This window comes from Hordeum vulgare, chromosome 7H (genome assembly GCF_904849725.1).
Source record: "Hordeum vulgare subsp. vulgare chromosome 7H, MorexV3_pseudomolecules_assembly, whole genome shotgun sequence".
NCBI lineage: Eukaryota > Viridiplantae > Streptophyta > Magnoliopsida > Poales > Poaceae > Hordeum > Hordeum vulgare.
This window is the reverse complement of record NC_058524.1, coordinates 23,938,389-23,960,978: the sequence shown is the minus strand read 5'-3', so window position 1 is coordinate 23,960,978 and position 22,590 is coordinate 23,938,389. Positions and strand designations below refer to the sequence as shown.

Sequence of the window (22,590 nt, the reverse complement as noted above, 5' to 3'; positions counted from 1 at the left end):
ACAAATTTTAGTTTTTATTTTGAGAATCGCCAAATTTTAGTTTGTTTTAGGATTGTAGTTTTTGTTTTGAGACAATGTTTTAGGATAGTAATAAGGGAAAAGATTATCATCCACCGACCGATCCGCGCGATCCATCCACCGCCCAATAGTCCGTTGAATCTCGCCTCGATCACGAACAATTTCCTGAAACTAGCTCGTTGTTTCAGAAACTGGGTCACCGTCCTCCAGATCTCCATCTCCTCCGCACAGCCAGATCTCCACCTTCTCCGCCGCCGGAGAGGTCGTCCACCAGATTTGCCCGATGGCGTTCCACCGACTCCTCTCGGCCGCAGTGCGCCGCCGCTCCGTCGACTCCTCTCGGCCGCAGTGTGTCGCCGCTCCGTCGCGGATGCGGCGGACACCGGCAACCTCGTCGTGGACAGCATCCCGGAGTACCTCGCCACGGCGGAGCTCCCCTACGGCATGATCTACTTCGGGTACCCACCGACCGCTCGGCCGCGACGCCGGCCGGCCATCCGTCCGCCGCCAGCCGCCCATGCCGCCCATGAACGTTCCAAAAAATTTCCACAGCTTGACTTTTGTTTGCAAAAATTCCTGAAACATGACCTTTGTTGCAAAAAATTCTTCCGCAAAAAGTACCTATATTGCAGAAAGGCGAAGAAAAAAAAATCTGCAACAAGCAAATTGTTTCTGAAACTTGACTGTTGTTTCAGAAATTAACGGGTCCAAAGTTTATTTCTTGCAACAAAGCGAAAGTTTTTCGCAACTCAACCATCGTTTCAGGAATTATGGAATGTCTGGCCGAAGCGGATCGGACGGCCCTCCAAGTGATGGATATTTATTAAACATCCGCCGGTGGATGCGTAGCAGGCCCCTAGTAATAAACATAAAAAAAACAAGGAAAGAAATACAAAGACAATATCAGCCCACGCCATCGATGCACGGCCCAACACGGGTCTTCTCTCCTCACAAACCCAACCACGCTCCGCCGCCGCGGTGCCCTAACGCTTAAACCCATCCCCCGCGCACAACCTTCAACGGCGGCGGCGAAGGCGAAGGCGATGGCGAGGGAGGACAGGAAGCGGAGGCAGCCCGACGGCGACGAGGCGGCGGACGATGGCGATAGGCGGGGGCGGAGGGACAAGAGGCCCAAGGAGGAGAAGCCGGCGCCGCCGCTGCCGTCGGAGATCAGGAACAAGGAGAAGCGCAGCGAGGTGTACGCCAAGCTCATGCGCGAGAAGAAGGCCCAGAAGCGCAGGCTCGGCCGAGAGCGCGGCCAGGCCGCCCAGCGCGCCGCCGAGCTCGGCGAGGAGGCAAGCACCGTCTCCTCCCCCTCCCCAGAAACGGATTTCCCCGTGGGGCGCGAGGCTCTGGATCGATTCTGACGGTCTTCTGGCGCGATTGGGTGTTTGCAGGTGCCGGAGAAGCAGGTGCCCCGGACGATCGAGAACACCAGGGAGCCCGACGAGACCGTCTGCCGGCCTGACGACCAGGAGGTTTGTACAATGTCTTCTGTGCTGCTCAATTGATCAATTGATCTACAATCAGTGCGAGTTCCCCTACTATTGAAATGATTGCAGATTTACAGCTTAAAAATAAATGGTTTGGCTGATTGCGGTCGGAGCTTATGCTATGTTTGGTTTACACGGATAACAAAACTAGTAGCTTCTTATTTCTGATGGCATGATTAAATATGAGAGAGCAGGTATGGACATGAGGTTGGAGGGAGAGATTTCTTTCTTTGATATGGCTGGGTGATGTTAGGTGTGCATTTCGGTGGTTACATTCGTTGCCTGGGCTGCTTGCTTAATGGATTGTTTTCAAGCTCAAGTAAAAGCAAACATTTGAGTGCTGGAGATTTTGGTCAGAATTTGTGTTTTGGTTGCTGCAGTATTGTGCTTAATTCTTGTTATTAACCTGCACAATTGGTGTACACATGTCAGTTTTATAACATTAACATGACACATATACTGCTTAATTGTATTTATGGTACCATTGCATTGCGATAGATACAGTACTTGTGGATTTCCAGAATCTCTTCTGTATTAGCATGTTAATAACACAGAATCTCTTATGTAGTATTCAGATGTTCAGTAATATCACACTTATGATTACATATATTGGGTGAACAATTACAACGTTTATAGCTAATTAACAGGTCTGAAGTTAGATTTGCAATGCTTGTGGTGCTGTTATAGCGGGTGTCATTACAATTGACAATTTTTTTGTATGATACAATGTACACATTCACATTCTCCTGTCATCATCAATACGATTATATTAATAGTTGCTGTTGTAGTTGTTGAATACTCCAATTTCATTATTTTAGAATCAAAACCAGTATTTTCTTATCATCTTGCTGACTTCCTACCTCAATGTCAGTGAAACACACTATGAAAGCATGAAGCATCTCTGTTAGGTCTGTTATTAGGACATGCTATATTTGCACCACTACCACTGTCTTGACTCTGATATATCTATTACGTAATTCTCTCCGTGGACGAATGCTTATTTAGTCTAGTGTCTCAACTCTACCCCGTTTGTGTATGTTCTAATAATAGTTCCTGTTTGCAGCTGTTTGCAGGGAATGATGCTGATGAATTCAATGCAGTGCTTAAACAAGTAGTAACCCCGAAAGTACTGATTACCACGTGTCGCTTCAATTCAGGCGTATGCATTTTTTACCTCGTCCCTGATTTTGTGCTCGCTATTCTGAATCTATGATAATTTGTTAACCTGTAACAAGATTTGTCATCTAACGATGTACTTTCTGCTTCTTATGTTGACAGAGGGGACCTGCTTTTATCAAGGAGTTAATGCAAGTGATTCCAAATGCTCAATATGTTAATAGAGGAACTTATGACCTCAAGAAAGTATGATAGTTCTCATGTTACGTTCCATTCATTTAGTCCAGTTAGTTACGTCTTCACATCCATAGTAACACACTGTTATTTTCAGATTGTGGAATATGCAAATAACAGAGAGTTCACTTCAGTCATGGTTGTCCACACAAATCGAAGGGAACCTGGTTAGAATTCATCATTTTGTTTCTTTTTTAATGCTCTTGTTTTCTGACATCTCGTTGGCATTTGTGTAACAGATGCGCTGCTGATCATCAACCTACCTGAGGGCCCTACTGCACATTTTAAGCTATCCAAGCTCGTTCTGCGGAAGGATATAAAGGTGCTATATCTGTACCTTTTATTCTAATATCAATACCGTAGTTTTTAGTATCTTCTTTCATGTCAAGTTATTACATGTGTGACTTCAATTTTTGTTTGCTTGTGTGCATTTCCTTACTTATGTCGTCTTTGCAGTGCATATTTTTAGGGTAGAGGTTTACTAGTCACTCAACAAGATCTAGCCAACTAGGGAGCATAACTACATACTCTTAGTCTCTTTTCTTAGATAAACCGTGTGAGGTTTTACTGGAAATACCGAAATAAGGACCTATAAATTTGTGAAGAATTTGTTGAGGTGCTTTATAGTTATCACTTATTGACATCTAGTAGTTTCAGCAGTCATAATGACTGTGAGACCTAGTCTTAAGCATTTCTCTTCCCTCTACCTTCTTGCTATGAAACTACTTAGTATTGTTAAACATGCTAACCAAGTAACCACTAACCAAATTTTGTAGTAATCTAGCATAATCTTTCTCCAAAGAGAACAGTGCAGTAATGCTGTGCTCCATGTGCTAAGCTGTCTTCTCTTAAAAATTTAGTTGCTGTATGAAGAGCGGGACCTTTAATTTCTCCTTTCTAATAACTATTGCGCGCAAGGGCAGGCTAGTGCTAGTTGATTGTTGAAAGGACGCATCTTCTGTGCTGATAATCCAATATTACTTTTATTTATATAATTGGCATAACCATTTGATGGGTTCAAGCTGTCAATTGTGACCCCATAAGCAACCTCTCTGTGCTTGCATAGAAGGAGAACATAAAGCCTCTCCCTTCCTCTTCTGGGTTTTAGAACCTGTGCGGCCATTTGGAAATTTTTTGAAGTGGCTTATCTTGTCAGATTGATTTTTTACAGCAAGATGGTTGTTTGCTTACTGTTTTGTCTGTTGTAGTGACTAAAGAGCAATATATATGCTACTTTCTGCTCGCACTAGGTTCTATGAAGATATTCACCTTGTTAGCTACATATAAGAACATTGTTTTTGTTTTCATAGATTTAGGAAAAAATTCGGTATATATTGCTCTTATTTCTACACCCTCCGATCCATTTTAACTGTCTCGCTGATTTAGTACAAAGTTGTACTAAAATTTATATGGATCGGAGGGAGTAATTTATTAGAAGGAACTGTATTATACAGTTATACTAGTATTCTATGTGCTGGAAGGAGGATTGCTTTATTCGACAATCCTATTATTCTCTGTTTTCTATGAGACTCCTGCTGAGTGTTAGAATCAACTGTGCAATGTTTTTGTTTAATCTTTGTTTGGTTCTTCCAAAAATAAGTCTTCATATTTGATCATGTGGTTCAGATAGCATCCACAATTGGGAACAGTTATGTCATAAATACATATATTACACGGCTTGCCTTTTGAACTAAAGATTCATTGAACATAAACAAAAAAGTCAAGTTGCCAGCAATTGATCATCCTACTTGTCTCTAGCTTGTCTCTTGTCTCTAGCCTGTCTCTAGTTTGTCTTAGACGTGTTACTTTTGTCTACGCAAGACAGATTTGCATATGTCAATGTTCGGTGTCATATGGCATGTCTGCTAGAGACTGGTCCATGTCTCTGTCTGACATATGCATGTTGCTTGTTTTAATTTTGCCATGCTTTACAGCATTTGATTTGTACTTATTGCAACGAAGGAGTTGGGCTCATCTGTTCATGGCTATGTAGATGATCTTCTAGATTGATTGGACTCTGAAAAGTGTAATAGCAGATAGGACATCTTGATATTCACTAACTTTCTGTGATCACTATATTTGTATTTTGATGTGCTCTTATTATATGACAATATGTGTTGTTGGGTATTTTGCAGTTTATCTGTATTTAAAGCTTTTAGTACAGACCATTCAAGCTTACCTTCATTTACCGTTTTGGTTTATCTCTCTGTGTATGACAGAACCATGGGAACCCTACAAGTCATAAGCCAGAGTTGGTGTTGAACAATTTCACTACGCGCCTTGGTCATCGTGTTGGGAGGTGAGTCGAGAATATGCACTCCTTTTACAATAGGACGACCTTATATTCGTGTTGCTAACATGTCTACTTTCCCTGTTGTTTATACAGGATGATACAATCTCTTTTCCCTCAAGACCCAAATTTCCGCGGCCGACGAGTTGTGACCTTCCATAACCAGCGAGACTATATATTTTTCCGTCATCACAGGTAAATATATATGAAAACATAATTAAGTCAAAACCACACTGCAGGTGCAAATGTGCAATGCAACCAGGCAGTAGTGTCATAAGGGTGTCACAAGTTTGTAATTCTGCATGATAATTTATCTTCAGCATTTGAAAATTAATGATCTGCAATCCTCACTGTAGGTACATCTTTGAGGAGAAAGAAAAGAAAATTGTTTCGAAGGACAAGAAATCGAAGGGTGAAACCAAAACTGAGAAGCAAGTGAACTGTCGCCTTCAGGTACTTGAGATACACTACTACTCCATACCTGAGTTTTATATGTGATTGCAAGAATTTTTGTTGACAATACTGTAATTGACCAACCTTGAAAGGACTAAGCTCTCACAATCCTTCTATGTCGCATGCTTAGATGACGCTGCCTTGTTATTCGAAATATGTTCCATACTAAGGCCTCAATTTGTTTGGAGGAATTTTGTAGGAATTCAGAATTCTATAGGATAGGAGTTCTGTAGGAAAAATTCCTCTAGACTCCTTTGGTTTTTAGGAATAAGTCCTATTCCTGTGCAGGAATTCTTCATATCCTTCACATTTCAAAGGAAAATAAAGATTAGCCTAGACACAATGGGAAAATTCTTATCATGTGAACCAAAGGACATCTCTTCTCCTATTCCTATTCATAGGATTTTGAGATACATGACATGTCATTTCCTACAAGTTTCCTATTCTTATGATATTCTTACCCTATGGACCAGAGGAGGATGCCTAAGTGAAAACCCACAAGTTCATGTAGCTTGGCTATCATGCCAGTCACATGTTGGTAGCAACGCTACTTTTACAGCCATCGATGGAATCTGTTTTTAGAGTTGCTGCTGCGTACATTTTTCCCAACCCCGTTAACTTTTCTGTACTATTATTATGAATGACTTCAATGTATTTATTGATGGTGGTATAGGAATGTGGCCCTCGCTTCACTCTGAAGCTGCAAACCTTGCAACACGGGACCTTCGACACGAAAAGCGGGGAGTACGAGTGGGTTCACAAGGTACCAGTATACCATCCATCCGCCATTGCACTCTGCTCGCCACATTTATGGATTCCCGTGACATAACCCGGAACCTTGCTTTGCGATTTGCAGCCCGACCTGGACACGAGCAGGAGAAGGTTTTTCCTGTGATTTTGCGCTTCACCCACACAAAGTTCTGTCTCTGTTCCGTTTCGTTCCCCGGGAAATTTACTTGTTGTAGAGTAGTATTATCATGCTCGAGTCCTTGGACAGTGTAACAACAAGGCGCTCGACATACCCGAATCGAACCCCTGATTCGAAGCGATTTCGCCTACCCGTCAAACCAAACGAGCCCATCAGTTTTTTGAGTACGAAATTGCAGTAGACAGTAGAAAAGAGTACGTGGTTGTATCACCCCGTCCTTTTCATGCCCGACATGTGATCCGTCGGGAGATATGGCGGGAATAAACCTCTTGTACAAGGTCGTTGTCGCCCAACCGCCGCAGGAAGGAGCCATCACATCGTCGTCGTCGCCGTCGGGTCTCTTCCTGGCCACCCGTCGTCCAAGAACTTATCATTGCCGCGGACCCGGCAGGGCCTGCCGTGGCCACCAGCGGCGCAATGACACCGCTGCCTTGCTTGCCCAGGACCTCGCTCGGGGTCACCATCCCCATGAATGGTTGGATGAATGATGGATCTCCTCCCATGCAAGGAATTATGATTGCCGTTGGTGCGCAGCCGGCCGGCCAGATTTTTTCACCGGCTGGCTGGCTGGCTGAGGTGACTAGGGGAGGTGAGGTGAGGTGCAGGCTGGCGGATGGCTACACATGGCGCTGTGTGTGTGTGGGGGGGGGGGGGGGGGGGGGGGGGTAGGGGGCGGCCGTGCTGGGCCAGGGCTGGGGGTACGTCCGTGCAGGCCGGGGCGTACGACAGCGCGTGTGCACCGCAGCTTGGAGGAGAGGAGGCGGGTGATGAGTGCGGCATTATTGCCATTTCCCTGTTCCTGGTCACGAGCCGCTGCGGCTGTAGAGCGCCCGAGCGGGCGGCACATGGCCTGCCTCGGCCCAGCCCCCCTGCATGCCATGTTATCCAATTTATTCATTCCCTTCGTTCATTCATTCAACCCTGCCTGACATGTGATACCGTTACTTTACTACTACCCCAACCACCGCTCCCGACATTTTTTTTTTAACCTTTTGCCTTACCAAATTTTAGAATTGACCTTACTTTCAAACAAAGTTCAAATCTGATTTATTTATTTTGTGATGCCAACAACTCTGGCGTCTAATTTGCATGTGAGACGTCAAGGTTCATGGCGTATGTCATGGGCTGACATGATCGACTGACCCGTTAAGTCTCTGACATGGTTTGATACCAGATGTCAAGGACCTTACGTCTTTCATGCAAACAAGACGTCAGGGATGTTGGCATCATCAAAAAAGTCAGATTCATTTAAAAAAAAGTTAGGTCAATTTCGAAATTTGTTAAGGCAAAAGGTCAAAACAAAAAAAATTGACCCTCCTCTAGCTCTCATGCTGCTGCTGCTGCTTTCTGCTGTGTGGAAAGGCTGTTGTGCGTCCAAGGGTGGCGATTAAGTCACTGGGTTCTGCTCTATGTCTCTGTACTGCATGCATGCTTGCCTGCGCATGCATGTGTTACGTACTGCAAGAGCCCTGGCTTCAGTCCTTTGTTTGAACCGGTCAACGCACGCCTCGCTGCTGCCTAAAGTTTTTCTTTTTTGTTTAAAGGAAAAAAACATGAGGTCGTGCACGCACTGTGTCCAAGTCTGCCTACACCAAATATTGCAACTGGAACGCTTGAGAGTTGAGAGAGAGACAGAGAGTCGGATCGATGGAGCTGGTCGAAAGCGACTGAAATAACTCCATCCGACCATCCACCGTCTACGCACGTACCGGCGGTCCGCAACTGAGCCTACGTTACGTGGTGTGTACGTGCGTGCGTACAGGAGATGCTCCTACTGTCTAATCATAATACAGGTCCACGCGTTGGAAACTGACAAACTCGTCGCCGGAAATGGGCGGTGTACACCACACCACAGGCTCTTGGGAGGAATCAGGAACGGTCGTGCGGCCGGGCGTATGTATGTATGTATGCAGATCTCGTGCAGAAATATCTCCCAACTACACACATTATTATACCAGTCTTTCTAAAAAGAAAACCACTTCCTTGCACATAATAATACAGTACTCCCTCGACCCTGAACGAGAGACTTTGAAAAAATAATGCGCTACGGCGCCACGTTGTCGAGCTGCTGCATGCCCACTACGCGCGTACGTACGCGCCCATGCCTTGCACCGTCAATTGCATGTCAATTTCACACTGCCCACTACGTACGCGCCCATACTTGCACCATCAATTGCATGTTATTTTGCTACTGTTCACTACGCAATCGCACGCGTGTACATGTCCGTGCGCGCGGTACTTGTTGATGACACATAATCAGCCAGAGCTGCCCCGGCCGGCATGCGCGTACGTGCAAACGAAGCTTGCATGCAAGTACATGTACAACCGGCCACACGTTGGCACGCAAGTACACACATGTGCAAGCACGTACGCGTATAATAATGCAGTCGCAAGGTACCAGCAGTACTTGCCTTGCCTGAACTCGTGCTTGTAGCTAGTAGATGATTGGTGCTGGCGAGTACGCACGTACGTACGTACGTAGATATATATATGCATGGGGCGTAAGTGGAGACGACGGGGGTGTCACGTACGTACGTGGTGGGGCTGGGCGCGCGCCCACGCTCACGTTCACGTACGTACGTGCGCGCGCGCAGGTGGGTGGGCCTGCATTGCATGCCAAGTGCCGCGCCACCGTACGTGATCCCTTCCGCGAACGAAGGAACAGCGGCAGGGGATCGGAGGGAGGGAGACGCTCGCTCGTGACCGCGCATGTGGACGTGTGGCGCCCGCGCCTGCGCTGGGCGCGCCCGGCAGCCAGCCCCCATGCCATGCGGCGCGGCGGAGCGGCAGTCACCGTCGTGGGGTCGCCGGCCGGGCCGGGCAGTAACTAACTAACTAACTCACTCACGGGCGCGGTGAGACGTCGACCGAGGTTACTGCGTGCGTGCGTGCGTGCGAGGCCGGCCGATCGCCGGAGGGCGCTCGCTGGCCGGCCGGCGCAGCGGCAGCGGCATGATCCGACCGCGCCGTAGGTGCTCAAGTGCTCGATCCAGCGCTGCAGCTGGCCTCGCTGTAGGGTGAGCCGCGATATGATGGAGGAGCCGGCCCGCCGTCCGTACCGGACGGATCGTGGGCGGATTCCTGGCCGCGCAAGGTCGATCGGCAGGGGCCAGGGGTCCCGGCGACAGGCGACGGCCGATCATGGCGTGCCGGCCGGTCCGCGCGGCGTAACATGGTAAAAAGCTGTAAAGCGAGCGCGTTTCACATGGGAATGGGGGCGGGCCGCATCATGGCGGTTATACGGCCGGGGCCGGCGTCCATGTGGCCTCGCCAGAGCGCGATCATGCTATGCCATGCCATGCCACTGCCCACAATATTTCAAGCCAGCTTACAAATGAGGATGGGATTACTGGTAAGGTGGTATATATCCTTTTGCATCTTTAGGTTTTTGTTTCGTGATGACAGAGTTAACGAGGCCAGCTTGTGTTCTCAAATTACGCTTTCCCGTGCATATTTGTGCAGACAGCCTCAGGGGAAACAAGTGTCGGTAACACGGGAAGGCTGAGAAGCTGGGACACAGAGAAAATATCGCCATGCAATGCAATGTGGCGGAACCAACCCGTTAGGGTTCAAGTCTTATGGTCGCATTATTCTGGAGTCATCTGAGGCCTTATGACGATGTGTGTTCGGTACTGGAAAACGTTCCCGTCAACTATAAAGAAGTACATGACGATATGGTTAAGTGTATGTGTTGGTAGGGTTAAGTGTACCATGTGAGCACAGAGCATTGCCTCTCATGCATGCACATATTACATGTATAGTACTCCCTCTGTTCCTAAATATAAGTCTTTTCAGAGATTTCACTAGGAGACTACATACGAAGCAAAATGAGTGAATCTATAACTTAAAATATGTCTATATACATCCGTATGTAGTCTCCTAGTGAAACCTCTTAAAAGACTTATAGTGAAACCTCTTAAAAGACTTATATTTGAAAACGGAGGGAGTACGAGATAACCACTATATAAAAGAAAAGGGAAACATAGTATCTCATGACAAAACGACCATTCTTTATTTCCCAAACCAGGGGAGGAGAAGGAACACACGTACGCACGTACACATTTGCGGTTGCACTATCTCGTTCACTAGAGCTAGCTTAGCCGGCCAAACACATCTTAATTCGCTTGCACAGTGCAAAAAAAGGGGTGTAATGACGGTTCGCCTCGCCTAATCACGCACTCCCGGAGGAGGCAGAGAGCATTAGGCCGGACTCGAACACGTCACAAACAACGTACACGCAAATTAATCCACACACCGGCCGGTGATAAATCAATCACTAGCTCTAAAAATCTCTCTTCAAAGATCTCCTCCTCTCCGTCGTCCTCGTCGTCGTCTTCCTCGATGGCTCGATCCGTCTGATGATATCTCCACACGCAGCAGCAACCGATCGACCAATGGCGGCCGGCCGGTTGACTTCCAAGGGCGCGCGCTAATACGCGCATGCGCCACGTCGAATCGATGGACTCGTATTTACACACACTGCACTGCACTGCACCCGGCCGTCGGCCCGCCTGGCAATGGCGCCAGGCCGGACCGACGGACCGAAGAAATGGAGGCGGGTTGGGGCCTCAGCGGGCGGCGGCACAGGGGAGGGAGGAGGCGGAGCAGAGGGAGCGGAAGGCGAGCTCCTCGCAGGGGAGCACGAGCAGGTCCCCGGCGCCGCCGAAGCCGAACTCCTCCTCGGCGCGGCGGAGCAGGGAGCGGAACTCGGGCCGGTCCAGCACGGCGATGGGCACCACGAACCGGCGCCGCGACTCGCCCACGTACACCGCGAAGTGGCCCCGCGGCACGTCCGACGGCGCCGCCTCCTCCTCCTCCTCCCACCCGTGGCTCTGCTGCTGCTGCTGCTGCCGGCGGCCCAGGCTGGAGCACCGCTTCAGGATCTGCATCAGCCCCGCCGCGCCCCCCTTCTTGATCGCCATTATTGCGTTGCCGAGCTGGGCTTGCGTCGAGCTCGTCCCGCTCGTTGGTTGGACCCGGTGTGCTGCTTGGCCGGCGGTGTGGAGGTGGTGGAGGAGGAGGAGGCAGATGGGACGGTGAGGAGGGAGGGGGAGGAGCATATATAGGAGGCGGGAGGATGGATGGATAGCAGAGCAGCCATGGTTGGTGCGCGTGGTGGTGGTGGAGCAACAAGGGTCACGTAGGTAGTAGGGGCGAGCCGGGGTGGGGCCGCGGCGCCCGTGGGCTTGCCGGGCGGGCCTGGGCCTGGGCCCCGCCGCACCACCTGTCCCCCTCCGTCTCCGTGGTTTCACCGTACGGAGGACTACGTGAACCACCGGCGGTGGTAGACTCCGGCAGCCTAGTGGTGAATCTTATGATGGTCCGGATCCGATAACCACTGCTCTCCTCTCTATGTGCGCGTGTGGGTGCGTCCGTGCAGGAGTTCATTGTGAGCGAGTGATGCAGTTTGCACCTGCAAAAGGTCAATGCTAGACCACCTATTGATCGAGCAAACAAGGTCAATGTTAGATTGGAATTTAGAACACTGGACGTGATGGACTACAAGTGGAAGTGGGGAGGCAAGGAAATGGTCGAGGGAGCGGCTTGAGCGGAGGAGAGCGAAAGGAGCCGGCCGGCCAGGGTCAGGGTTGACATCTTTTTGCGGAAAGCGTGGCGTGGAAACGGAGAGATCCGGGAAACAAAATCCATCCTCCACTGAAAGTGCGTCCGGTCCTTTGCTTTGCTTTGCTTTACAGGCGTACAAGAACTCGGGAAAGGATGGATCAAACCAGGCAGGCAAGGATAATGGACGGGGAGCTGTGGTGTGGAGTGGAGAGAACACGGGTTTCAATGCCCCGGGCCGGACCAGCCAGTGTCGCTGGCTACAGTGGCTAGCTGCTGCGGGGTGCAGGGCACGATCAATCATGGCCATATCTCCCTGCACTGCAAACGTATCTCTGCACTGCTGCGGGGTACGGACGCCGCCCAGCGCCAGTTGATCGACCCACCGGTAAAATTAACGACTTTGTATGTATGTATGTATGTATCGTGTACCGATGTGACCAACGGTGGTGGTGGCGTTTTTTTGAACTTGACTAAACGAGATGGAGCCTAAGAGCAACACGGACCCGTAAAATTTCTGTTTACAACGCGTACATCATAAAATTTAATGGAAGCTTAAAAATTACGTGTGCGTGCGGCACACCAGCGGGCGCGTAAAATTCAGCGCATGCAACATACATTTTTTTATCACATTTTTAGATAAAAACGATACATAACATAATTGCATATATAGTCTAGATAGTTAAAAAAATACATAGCATAGCATAGATAGAAAGACCCGATGAAAAACTACTACTCATCGTCGGCGGTGTCGAACGTGCCGAGGCCGAGGCGCATCTTGCCGGATCGGATCTCGACGTAGAACGTGCCGGAGGGGCGCGCGCGGACGCCTCGGTAAACAGAAGTTCCCCGACGACGCAACGGCATGGCGGCCCAACGTCGGCGAGGCGAGAACGGAGGCAGAGCGAGGACGCGTGGCGAGACGAGGGGGCGACTAATTCGGTGAAAGGGCGCGTGGTGAGCACTGCATTTTTTAGGCGCGCTCGATGCCACGCGCCAAATCTAGCGCGCGCCCGTCCGCTTTTCCCGCGCGCGTAACTTTCCTGTTTTCGATGGAGCGTGCGAAACCGTCCCGCGCGCGTTAAAATGGGGTTTTAGCGAGATGGCGGGTTTTTTGGTGCGGTTGTTGGAGATGGTCTAAGATAGCGGCATATATTGAAGTTCGAGTGTGCGCATTACTTTGGATCATTTATAATTGTTGAAATAATATTATTTTTAACAAACATCAAAGCATATATAATCGGATCCTTTTAAACGCCCGGATAGACGCCCGTCAGGAAATTTTGACCTAACCGGACGCCTCAAATGCTAGAGCTGACTCACACCCCTCGTATGCCGCCCAAATATAGAACGGATATAGGAGTGCCCGGGCATGCTTATCATGTTAGACCCTACAGCCTGACCCCACCGCAAACTGCACTAAATCCATACTGCCGGACTATCAGATCCATTTGTTGTTTCCTCTCTTCTCCCTCCTCCGCGTCGTTCTACTCGCAACTCCGTTGCCGCACACACTCCGACGCCGCTCCTAGCCTCTACCCGTCAGCTACGACAGAGCAGTCCTCTGTCCCGTCCTCGCTGTGGGTGATGTCGTCGCCGATCCGGAAGACACCGTGGTACGTTCGGTAACTTTCTCGCTCTGCCTTGCGCTGGATGTGTCCGACACATTGTCCGAACCAACAAGATAGTATCTCGTGTTGTAGTCTCGGTTGTTGATGGTATAGTTGTACGATGGTGATCCTCCATTTGTGAAGACCATATCCGAACCGCAGGGAAACAAACAAAAACACTTCGCATCAATGCAGGAAGAAGCTTGGAAGGATGTGGAGAGGGTATTCAGAGTGCTGCAAGCTCGTGAGAGAATCGTTCGAAGGGCTGCATTGATGTGGAAATCAAAAACTTTCTTGCAGCTAATGATATGCCATGTTATTTTGCACAATATGATTGTCGGGAATGAGGATGATGGTGTAGCCACAACCAATGATTTTGAAGCACCTGGAGAACAAGTTGAACTTCCGGAAGATCAAGATGTAGCTCAGCTTAGGAAGTTTTTGCAAATACAACAGAATCTCCGAGATCATCAGGTGCATGCGCAACTACTCAATGATCTGGTGAAGCATATGTCCAACCACAATGAAAACCAAAGAACAAATGATTGATTGTGCACTTCAAATCTATTTATGTTCAATACCAACATTTGTTATTTGCATGTGACAATTGTTTGTGTCACTGGCGTGCATGATTTTGCATGGATTTGAAAGTTCGGATATGAAATATGTGAACATATGCGGGGAGTGAAATCAAAGGGGCCGCCCGGATGCGTCCACGGATGTACTCACTCTGTCCCAAAATAAGTGTCACTGCTTTAGTACAAAATTTGTACTTAGTACAAAATTTGCGTCACTTATTTTGGGACAGAGGGAGTATAAGGGGTCGGATTTGCCCAGTCAGGCTGTAGATGCTCTAATATGACAATTTTTTTGTAGATCAATCCGTCGATACATGGTCGTTACCCAGCCATGCCGAAACCAAGAAGCATATGACTTTATGAATGCAATCGATGGAAGACGGTAACACGGGATATCAACAATCGGTTTCAACAACAATCCAATAATAAAATAAGTTGCCAGGCAAGGCTTTTGTGATTTCTCATGTTTTTTAAATCTTTAGATAACACTTTGTACGAAGTTACACATTTTTGTTGGATTTTTATTTAATAATTTGGCCGTATGCACGATATCCCTTTTTTGAAAAAACAGTGACAGTATGTTTTAATTCCTGATCCCCTTGATCAGTAGATGGATCAATCACGAGTGCACAACGTAGGCAAATTCACACACACCCTATGTTTATCTGCCTATGTCCCGGGTTAGTTGTTGCGTCTTCCGATGATAGGTGGTTCCATTTCCATGCTCCAAGGATAGCCACTCCTTTCAGGTAGATTGGGATTTCCTTTGGAGTGGACCATCTTTTTCAAAGATGAGGCACTGACGTAACTGGCAGACTGGAGCACTACCAGTGGAGAAGAGGGAACAATCTTGGGCTACAAACTTAGCCTCCAGCAAAGATTTGACCCTGCGATATTTTTATGGCGTTTGCTGAACCTAGTAGGTCATTTTTATGATTTTTGTGAGGCCAAAGAGGGGTCGACGCGAGGAGCAACAACAACGAACGTGTTGGGCGGAGGTTTTTTGAGGTGAGTGTTGCGATGGAACGGTGTGTGATATATAGCGCCCACCGTCCACAACGATGAAGACAGACAGATGGTGCATGGTAGACTGACGGTTGCACGAGGAGGGTTGAATCATATAGTACCTTGAGGAAGATGGTTTGATGAGGAGGAAGATTTGTGAGCCGTTGATGTAGATCTAACGGACATGAAAAAAGTGACATACGTGAATCGTTTTTAAGGTAGTCCTTATTTTTGCATAGATGAAGTATTTTTTAAAACTAATTAAAACTTTGCATTTCTAAATTAATTGTTCAACTACAGCGCGCTAACGCATAGCTAAGGCTGGTCATAGTGGGAGATAACCAGGAATGTCGGACCGACCACTGGTTATCCATTTATCATTTGGGAGTTGCGGATGCTCACCGCCGTTGATGCAAGTAGGCACATTTGGCTTCACGCTAGCCGTTACTTTGTGTTTTCTATTGAAGATTCACATGATGCAACCCACTAGAGGCCCCTTGTTTATGCGGCTCAAGAAAATGAACCTTGTTCATGGAGACATCTGTTCCGTTAACTAATCCGTAAATTAAGATCAGTGAGTACTCTGTTAGCACGTGGATGTACAGGCTTCCATTGGCACCAGCACCACCAGACCTCCTTAGGTTTTCTGTTTCGTCTACATATAGTATTGATCTTATATGACTTTATTATTTGTTGATGTGTTTGTGTGTGTGTGTTTTGCGGGATAAAAATGAGTTTTATTCCTCTGAAATAGTGTTACAGTCTGCTAAAACAAGATGAGTGGTACAGCCTGAAACACGGCGCAACCAACAGACGGTGCTACCTCCAGAGCAATCTATATTAGCTAGACTACGAGCAACTCTATTTTGATGACGATCAATCTTCTGCGGAATAAAACCACACGATTCCAAAAGCTTCTTGATTTCTATCACGAGGTGTCCATGAGCAGATATGTGGAGAGAGTCATCCATAAGTGCCGTCACCATGATGGAGCTATTGGATTGGATCACTATACGAAGATCATAATGTTGCCCTAACCATTGGCCTCCACCACCCGCTAGTGGCGAGCACTACTGCGAACTTCCTCGTCGACCCTCTTCACTGCATTAGTGAAGAACTCTCACGATCCCATGCACCCCACCCCTAAGGATAGATAAAGGGGAGTGACTCTCCTTAAGATAGATAGTGGGTCTGTCCCTTGTCCGACGAGATTCCTTCTTCTTCGGCGAGCTTGAGTTGAACTAGAAACAGTAAATGACGAAAAGAAATTTTTCTAGCACCTGAGATAGAGCAAAATGAAAAACAGCTTCCCATAGGCTTGGAGTTACTGATTAATCATGTGAGGGTTGTTGCAAAGAAATCCTCGACAGATCGATCAAAACAATCTCATCCATGTAACTTTTCAGAGGCTAGAATCTCCCTAAAGAGCTGAAAATCATTTCGAATCAGAGAGACCTTGGTAATCTACCCCCTTCGTTTTAAAATAAATGTCGTTGATCTAGTATAAAATTTATATTAACTTAGTATAAATTTTATGACATTTATTTTAAAACGGAGTGAGTATTATATTCAGATTTACCTCTGTTACTAATTAATCGAAGAAAGCTCTAGGTTGAGCTTGCACCGAACCTTTGTGCTTTTAAAGTTACCACAAGCAGATCGATACAGAGTTTTGCACCACCACTGACAAGCTATCTGGGGGTGAAATGTAGGGCCCAACTGGTACGTGAAGATCCACATGCCGCGATTTAAATACTGACAGACAACTACCACCCAGCCAAGTGGTTCAGGTTCAGGTTCAGGTTCAATTGAGGACAGGATATTTCCCGGGGCGATGCATGTATGTGGCCAGCACCGGTCGATCAGGAGAGGAGCGCCGGCCCTCCCATCGTCCCATGCGTTTGCTCGTGTCCTGCATTTGCTCGGCAGGGCTGCATGGGCGCTCAACCAACTCGCAGCATCATGTTGCCACTTATCGCAAATGGGAGCGGCAAAGTATGGACGTGGTAATGTCAACTCAAGCTGCAGCTAGCATGCGTGAACAACGGTCCGATCCTCTGCATTCTTATTCTTTGATGACCGGAGCTGGCTGGCCCATTAATCCAGCTTTCTGCACTAATTGACCACCTAACTGGAGCTGGATCCTACCCCTGTGCACACGTCACACGCATGGGCTGCATCTTACAAGGATTTTATCATGCATGCATTGTACTCAATCCGTTTCTAAATACTCCCTCCGTCCCAAAATAACTGTCTCAACTTTATACTAGATCTAGTATAAATTTGTACTAAGCTTAAGACAGTTATTTTGGGACGGAGGGAGTATAAGTTTTTTTTAAAAATTTATTACGAAACTACATATGAAACAAAATGAATGAATATATACTTTAAAATATATCTATACATACATTCGTATCTAGTCTTCTACTCCCTCCGTTCCAAAATATAAGACCTTTTAGGGATTTCACTACAAGACTACATACGGAGCAAAATCAGTAAATCTATACTCTAAAATATGTCTATGTACATTCGTATGTAGTTTATAGTACAATCTCTAAAAGTCTTATATTTAGAAACGGAGGGAGTAGTAAAACTTTTAAAAAGACTTATATTTAAGAACGGAGGAAGCACGTATGCAATATAATTAACCTCGCATCATTTTAACTTGGGATTGAAAGCAAACAAAGGCGCGCGCAAACGAGCGGCCATGCAACGTCGCGTACAGAGTACGTCCTTACGTTACATGCACGGTGGCAACGACCGGCCGGGTCATGCCCAAATCAGGACCAACAACTTAGCTAGGGTTCCAGACAATCAGATTCAGACCTACTGACCTACACGTACCAGCTTCGCAGGGGTCGAACAAGAGATGTCACTCCACTGTAGCAGGGCATGTACCAGCAGTGTAACAAACAAGAAAAACGACGAGTCGTGTGCACTGTAGGCAGAGGCAGGCACAAGCACGCACCTAACTAATAACTTATGAGAACGTCCTTCCGGTCTCCCGAGGGACGGTGGCGTACGTCGACGACGTTGCATGCCGTGTCATGCCATGCCATGCCATGCATGCGTGCACTGCAGAGAGAGAGAGAGAGTGAGTGAGAGAGAGCGCCGTCGTCTACTCGCTTTCATCGTTGAATGCTGGCTAGATTTGATTCGATCCGATGGATTACCAGCTGCATGCACGCACGCAGGTAGAGTAGAAAGGAGGGACACCGGCCAGACAAGGCGGGCTTGAAGGTTAGGCTGTCAGGGGCGCCGCGCATGCATGTCTGCGGCGGGCAGCGGCGTCGCCGTCGTCGGCAAAGCCGGTCCGGGTCGACGGCGACCTGCAGCTAGCTCCATGGAATCGACTCGACTATACGTGCTGCGTCGTGTCATGGACCGGTCAAGTCGACCAAAGAGAAGCGGCCGGTAGAGTTTCAGAATCCCATATCTCTGCATGCATGCAGAGTGAGCACGTCCGTGGCGCGACCGATGGTGGCCGCGGCGAGTGACCGCGACGGCGGGCGGCCGGCCGGTCGTATCGCGCGGGGCGGGCGATGGACGGCGACGTCTGAGCTTCCACATGGCGAGCCGGCCGGTGGGTCGGAGCGACGTGGTCGCGCGCGGCGACGTTGACGGGCCGCCGGGGGAATCGATCGAGCGACGGAAAGGAAATCATTGCGTGTGTGGGGAGGGGCAGACAGCGCCCGAGCGGCAAGTTGCGGGGAGGTGCCTATCCGCTGTCCCAACCAACGACTCCGACCCCCCCGGCCGTGTGCACGCCCATTGCCATTATATCGCAGCCCGTCGCAAGTACACAAGTGTACGTACCATCTACTCCCTCCGTTCCTAAATATAAGTCTTTGTAAAGATTTCACTAGTGGAACACATACGGATGTATATAGACATATTTTAGAGTGTACATTCAATCATTTTGCTTCGTATGTAGACACATACTGAAATCGCTTAAAAGATTTATATTTAGGAACGGAGGGAGTATCTATCTATATGTATCTATCTTATATGTGCACTGTGCAACTGCGCATGATAGAGATAGAGATAGAGATAGAGAGAGAGCGGATCAAGGTCCCTAATGCAGGCTTAATTATGGCAACCGCGCGCCTAATGATGAGCCCGTTGGTTACCCAATGTGGTTTCAGGCCCAAGCTAGAGCTAGTCAAGAACCCGGCGCAATTTTGAGAAAATCAGCTGCGTTAGATGGATCAGAGGGAGCTAGCTAGTGTGAAGTGGCTGGTACGTAGGTGCACGCACGGGTGGAGCTCCAGTTCGGCCAGCTGGGCTGCTGGGTACACACATATTCGTGAAAGGAACGGCCTATGATTGAGGAAATGGAAGGGGGACAGGGAGAGATCCTGCGAAGGCTCCTCCTCTCCTCTGGTCCTTGCCAACAGCCTGTAATGTAATATAGGAGCTGTCTGGACCATCTCCAGAAGATCGATCGATCGATCGATCGGCCGGACGATCAAGTTGTGTGTGTGTGTGTGGTAGCTAGCTGAGATAACACAGGAGCAGGCAGGCATGCGTGCGTGCGTGCATGCAAGGGCTCGTTCGACAGTCCCACGGGAGCGTAGGCCACGCCTATCCGAATCATAGCCTGGTGGTTGGCGCCTGTATGATTTTATTTTATTTTTGGGAAATAAACTTGAACTTTATTTATTTGAAATAACAGTTACATCATCAGTTATTAAAAGTTCAATGTCCCTCAAACCAGTCCCCTAAAGATAGTAAATTTCGCTACCCTAACAAGTTCACGAGTCATCTTATTTGCTTCTCTATTACAATGTTCAAACATAGCAAGAGGAAAATCACAAGCTGTAAAATAGGAGTCAACAAATATTGCTACCGCCGCTTTCGTGCAAGTAGACAAAACCTTAGAGCCAAAGCTTCTACTCTTAATACATCGGCACAATAATCAATCTTTTAGTTCCCTCCAACAATGAATCTTCCATTATCATCTCCGAGAATAGCCCCAGTCGTACCCTTAAGTAGATCATGGTCAAAAGAAGCGTCAACATTAAGCTTCACAAAACATGAAGGATGCTTGCTCCATCCTCCTATTCTGTCAATTGCCTTAGAAGAGTGTGCATTGACATAGTTAGCCGTTATAGTCGGGAACCCAAGGAAATTTGTTGTGCATCTTGGACATTTTCCTTCATGAACCAACTTATGTCCTTCCAACCATAGGTACCAAGCTGTAACAGCAATCAGTTCTCGTGTTTTTGGAGCACCCATAAGCGCTAATTCTGATTCTGGCATAAGCAACAAGAATTCGAAAACCGCCTCCCCCGCACAATCAACAACACAAGCTTAATTAATCACTTCATGCAATCCTAGTTTTCCCCATACCTCTTTTGCATTTCGACACATGAATAAAACATGCTTTGTATCTTCTGCCCCATTCGAGCATGATGGGCAGGTGGCCGATACTTTCATGTGCCTATTAGCCAGCGTAACCCGACACAATAGGGTTCCATGTAAAGTACGTCGGATTAACATTGGTTTTTCCCATACCATTAGCATGTTGCAATTTTGTCCCATATAGCTTATTCCATTCCTTCAAATAGGCCGATCGCACAGTGAAAAAAAAAACATTTTTTGTAAAACTCCAAGCAATGAAGTCCGACATATTATGCATCGTGGGGGGAATTACGAGCGCCCTTTAAGCAACAATTGGCCACAACGTTTGTCTCACCAAATCTTCATCCCAATAACTCGTGACCGGATCAATAGGATAAAAAACCGTTCGTAGAAGTTTCCCTCTTCTCGGAGTAATGGCCCTCCTATTTGAACAATTGGGGATCCATGCATCTCTTCAAATATCAATACTTTGTTCATTTCCAACCCGCCAGATATAATCATTTTTAATGAGTTTACTCCCGCCATGATGTCTCTAAAACCCATACCTTCTTGATTTTTTGGTACACACATCTTCCACCATGCCATGCAATGCATTCTTTTCCTGTTGTCCTCGTCACCCCATCAAAAATGTGAAATCGCATCAATGACTCCTTTACATAGAAGGCCCATGTAGAGGAAATGTTCCCTCGCAAGAGAAGCAAGACCCGGATTAGGATTCAAGAAAGACTAATCCTAGTCATAGCAGGACTCTATGTAAGCCTACCCTTCAACTTATATAAGGAGGGGCAAGGCACCTCAAAAGGGACAAGTTAAGTCGGAAGAAGACAAGTCATTAGAGATGGACAGATTAGAAATCCTCGAGACTAGAGGTAGCGATTATACACCCTTGTAATTGATATCGCGATCAATACACATAAAGCAGAACGAAGGCTTTGACCTCCATCGGAGGGGTCAAACCTGGGTAAACTCACGTCTCTCGATTTCGACCAACCCCTCTCAAGCCGCCACCTAGTTGTGATGGTTTCACACTTAAGTCCTTTCATGAGGACATCCGTCGTAAGAAAACCACGACACACATGCTAGTGGTATTCCCATCTCCTATGCCTCGTTGACGCCTTGCTTAAGTGTGTTCCTCCCCTCCAAGATGGATCTCCAAATTTAAGATGACAAGTTGCCGAGTTCAACATAGATAAAATCACATGAATGAAAACATTCAGCTTTGAGGATCCCTGCGCTCATTGAGTTAGGCTCTGTTAGTACTATCTATGCTTGCGTGGCTACAAGTGCCAGGTTAAACAGTTCAGTGTCACAAAATCCTAGACCAACGCAATTTTTAAGCCTTTTTATTGCACACCACGAGACCTAGATGGCCTTCCTCTCACCTTCCTTGCTTCTCCATCAAAACTTTCGGATCAACATTTGATATGCTCGCAGAGATCACGAGGGAGTTTAAAACATTACATAGAGTATACTGGAACTGCCTGAGCAATAGACTTTATTAACACATCCTTCCCTTAAACAAATAGAATTTTGGCCATCCATGCTTTCACTTTATTCCATACTCTTTCCTTAAAAAATTTAAAGGACCCATTCTTATTACTGCCCACGTGAGATGGCATTCTTTTTTTTAGAGGGACTCATTTACCACATTCAGTGTTGTCTTAACTTCAAGTTTTAACTCACGGGAACAACCTTTGCCGAAAAATTGAGGATTTTGATAAATTGATTTTCTGACTTGAGGTATTGCAGTAACTTTCCGACAAGGAAGATAACTTATTCACTCCATATCTACTAGCCTTGACAAACAACAAACTATGATCTACAAGAAAAGGTGCTCACTAGCAGTGCCAAAGGAGCAACATTTTCTTTAGAGAAAGGAGCAACCTTGATTCCAATGAGGTACAATGATTCACTTTTAGTTTTTAAGAGGCACGAAAGG

The 22,590-nt window shown here is 47.3% G+C and overlaps 2 protein-coding genes across 2 annotated transcripts; one reads left to right on the top strand and one right to left on the bottom strand.

Annotated features, from left to right (window-relative positions):
- The first annotated feature begins 964 nt into the window (after positions 1 to 964).
- LOC123411263 (ribosome production factor 1-like) lies at positions 965 to 6,696 on the top strand. Its single transcript, XM_045104197.1, has 11 exons — positions 965 to 1,313; positions 1,416 to 1,496; positions 2,575 to 2,670; positions 2,790 to 2,873; positions 2,959 to 3,028; positions 3,101 to 3,183; positions 5,081 to 5,160; positions 5,248 to 5,346; positions 5,508 to 5,604; positions 6,278 to 6,367; positions 6,461 to 6,696. Exons 1-11 carry the CDS (start codon positions 1,062 to 1,064, stop codon positions 6,497 to 6,499), a joined length of 1,071 nt encoding a protein of 356 aa, XP_044960132.1. The 5' UTR covers positions 965 to 1,061; the 3' UTR covers positions 6,500 to 6,696.
- Positions 6,697 to 10,522: 3,826 nt separating this feature from the next.
- LOC123408565 (auxin-responsive protein SAUR50-like) lies at positions 10,523 to 11,647 on the bottom strand. The gene has a single exon (XM_045101644.1). It carries the CDS (start codon positions 11,590 to 11,592, stop codon positions 11,101 to 11,103), a length of 492 nt encoding a protein of 163 aa, XP_044957579.1. The 5' UTR covers positions 11,593 to 11,647; the 3' UTR covers positions 10,523 to 11,100.
- Positions 11,648 to 22,590: the final 10,943 nt, after the last annotated feature.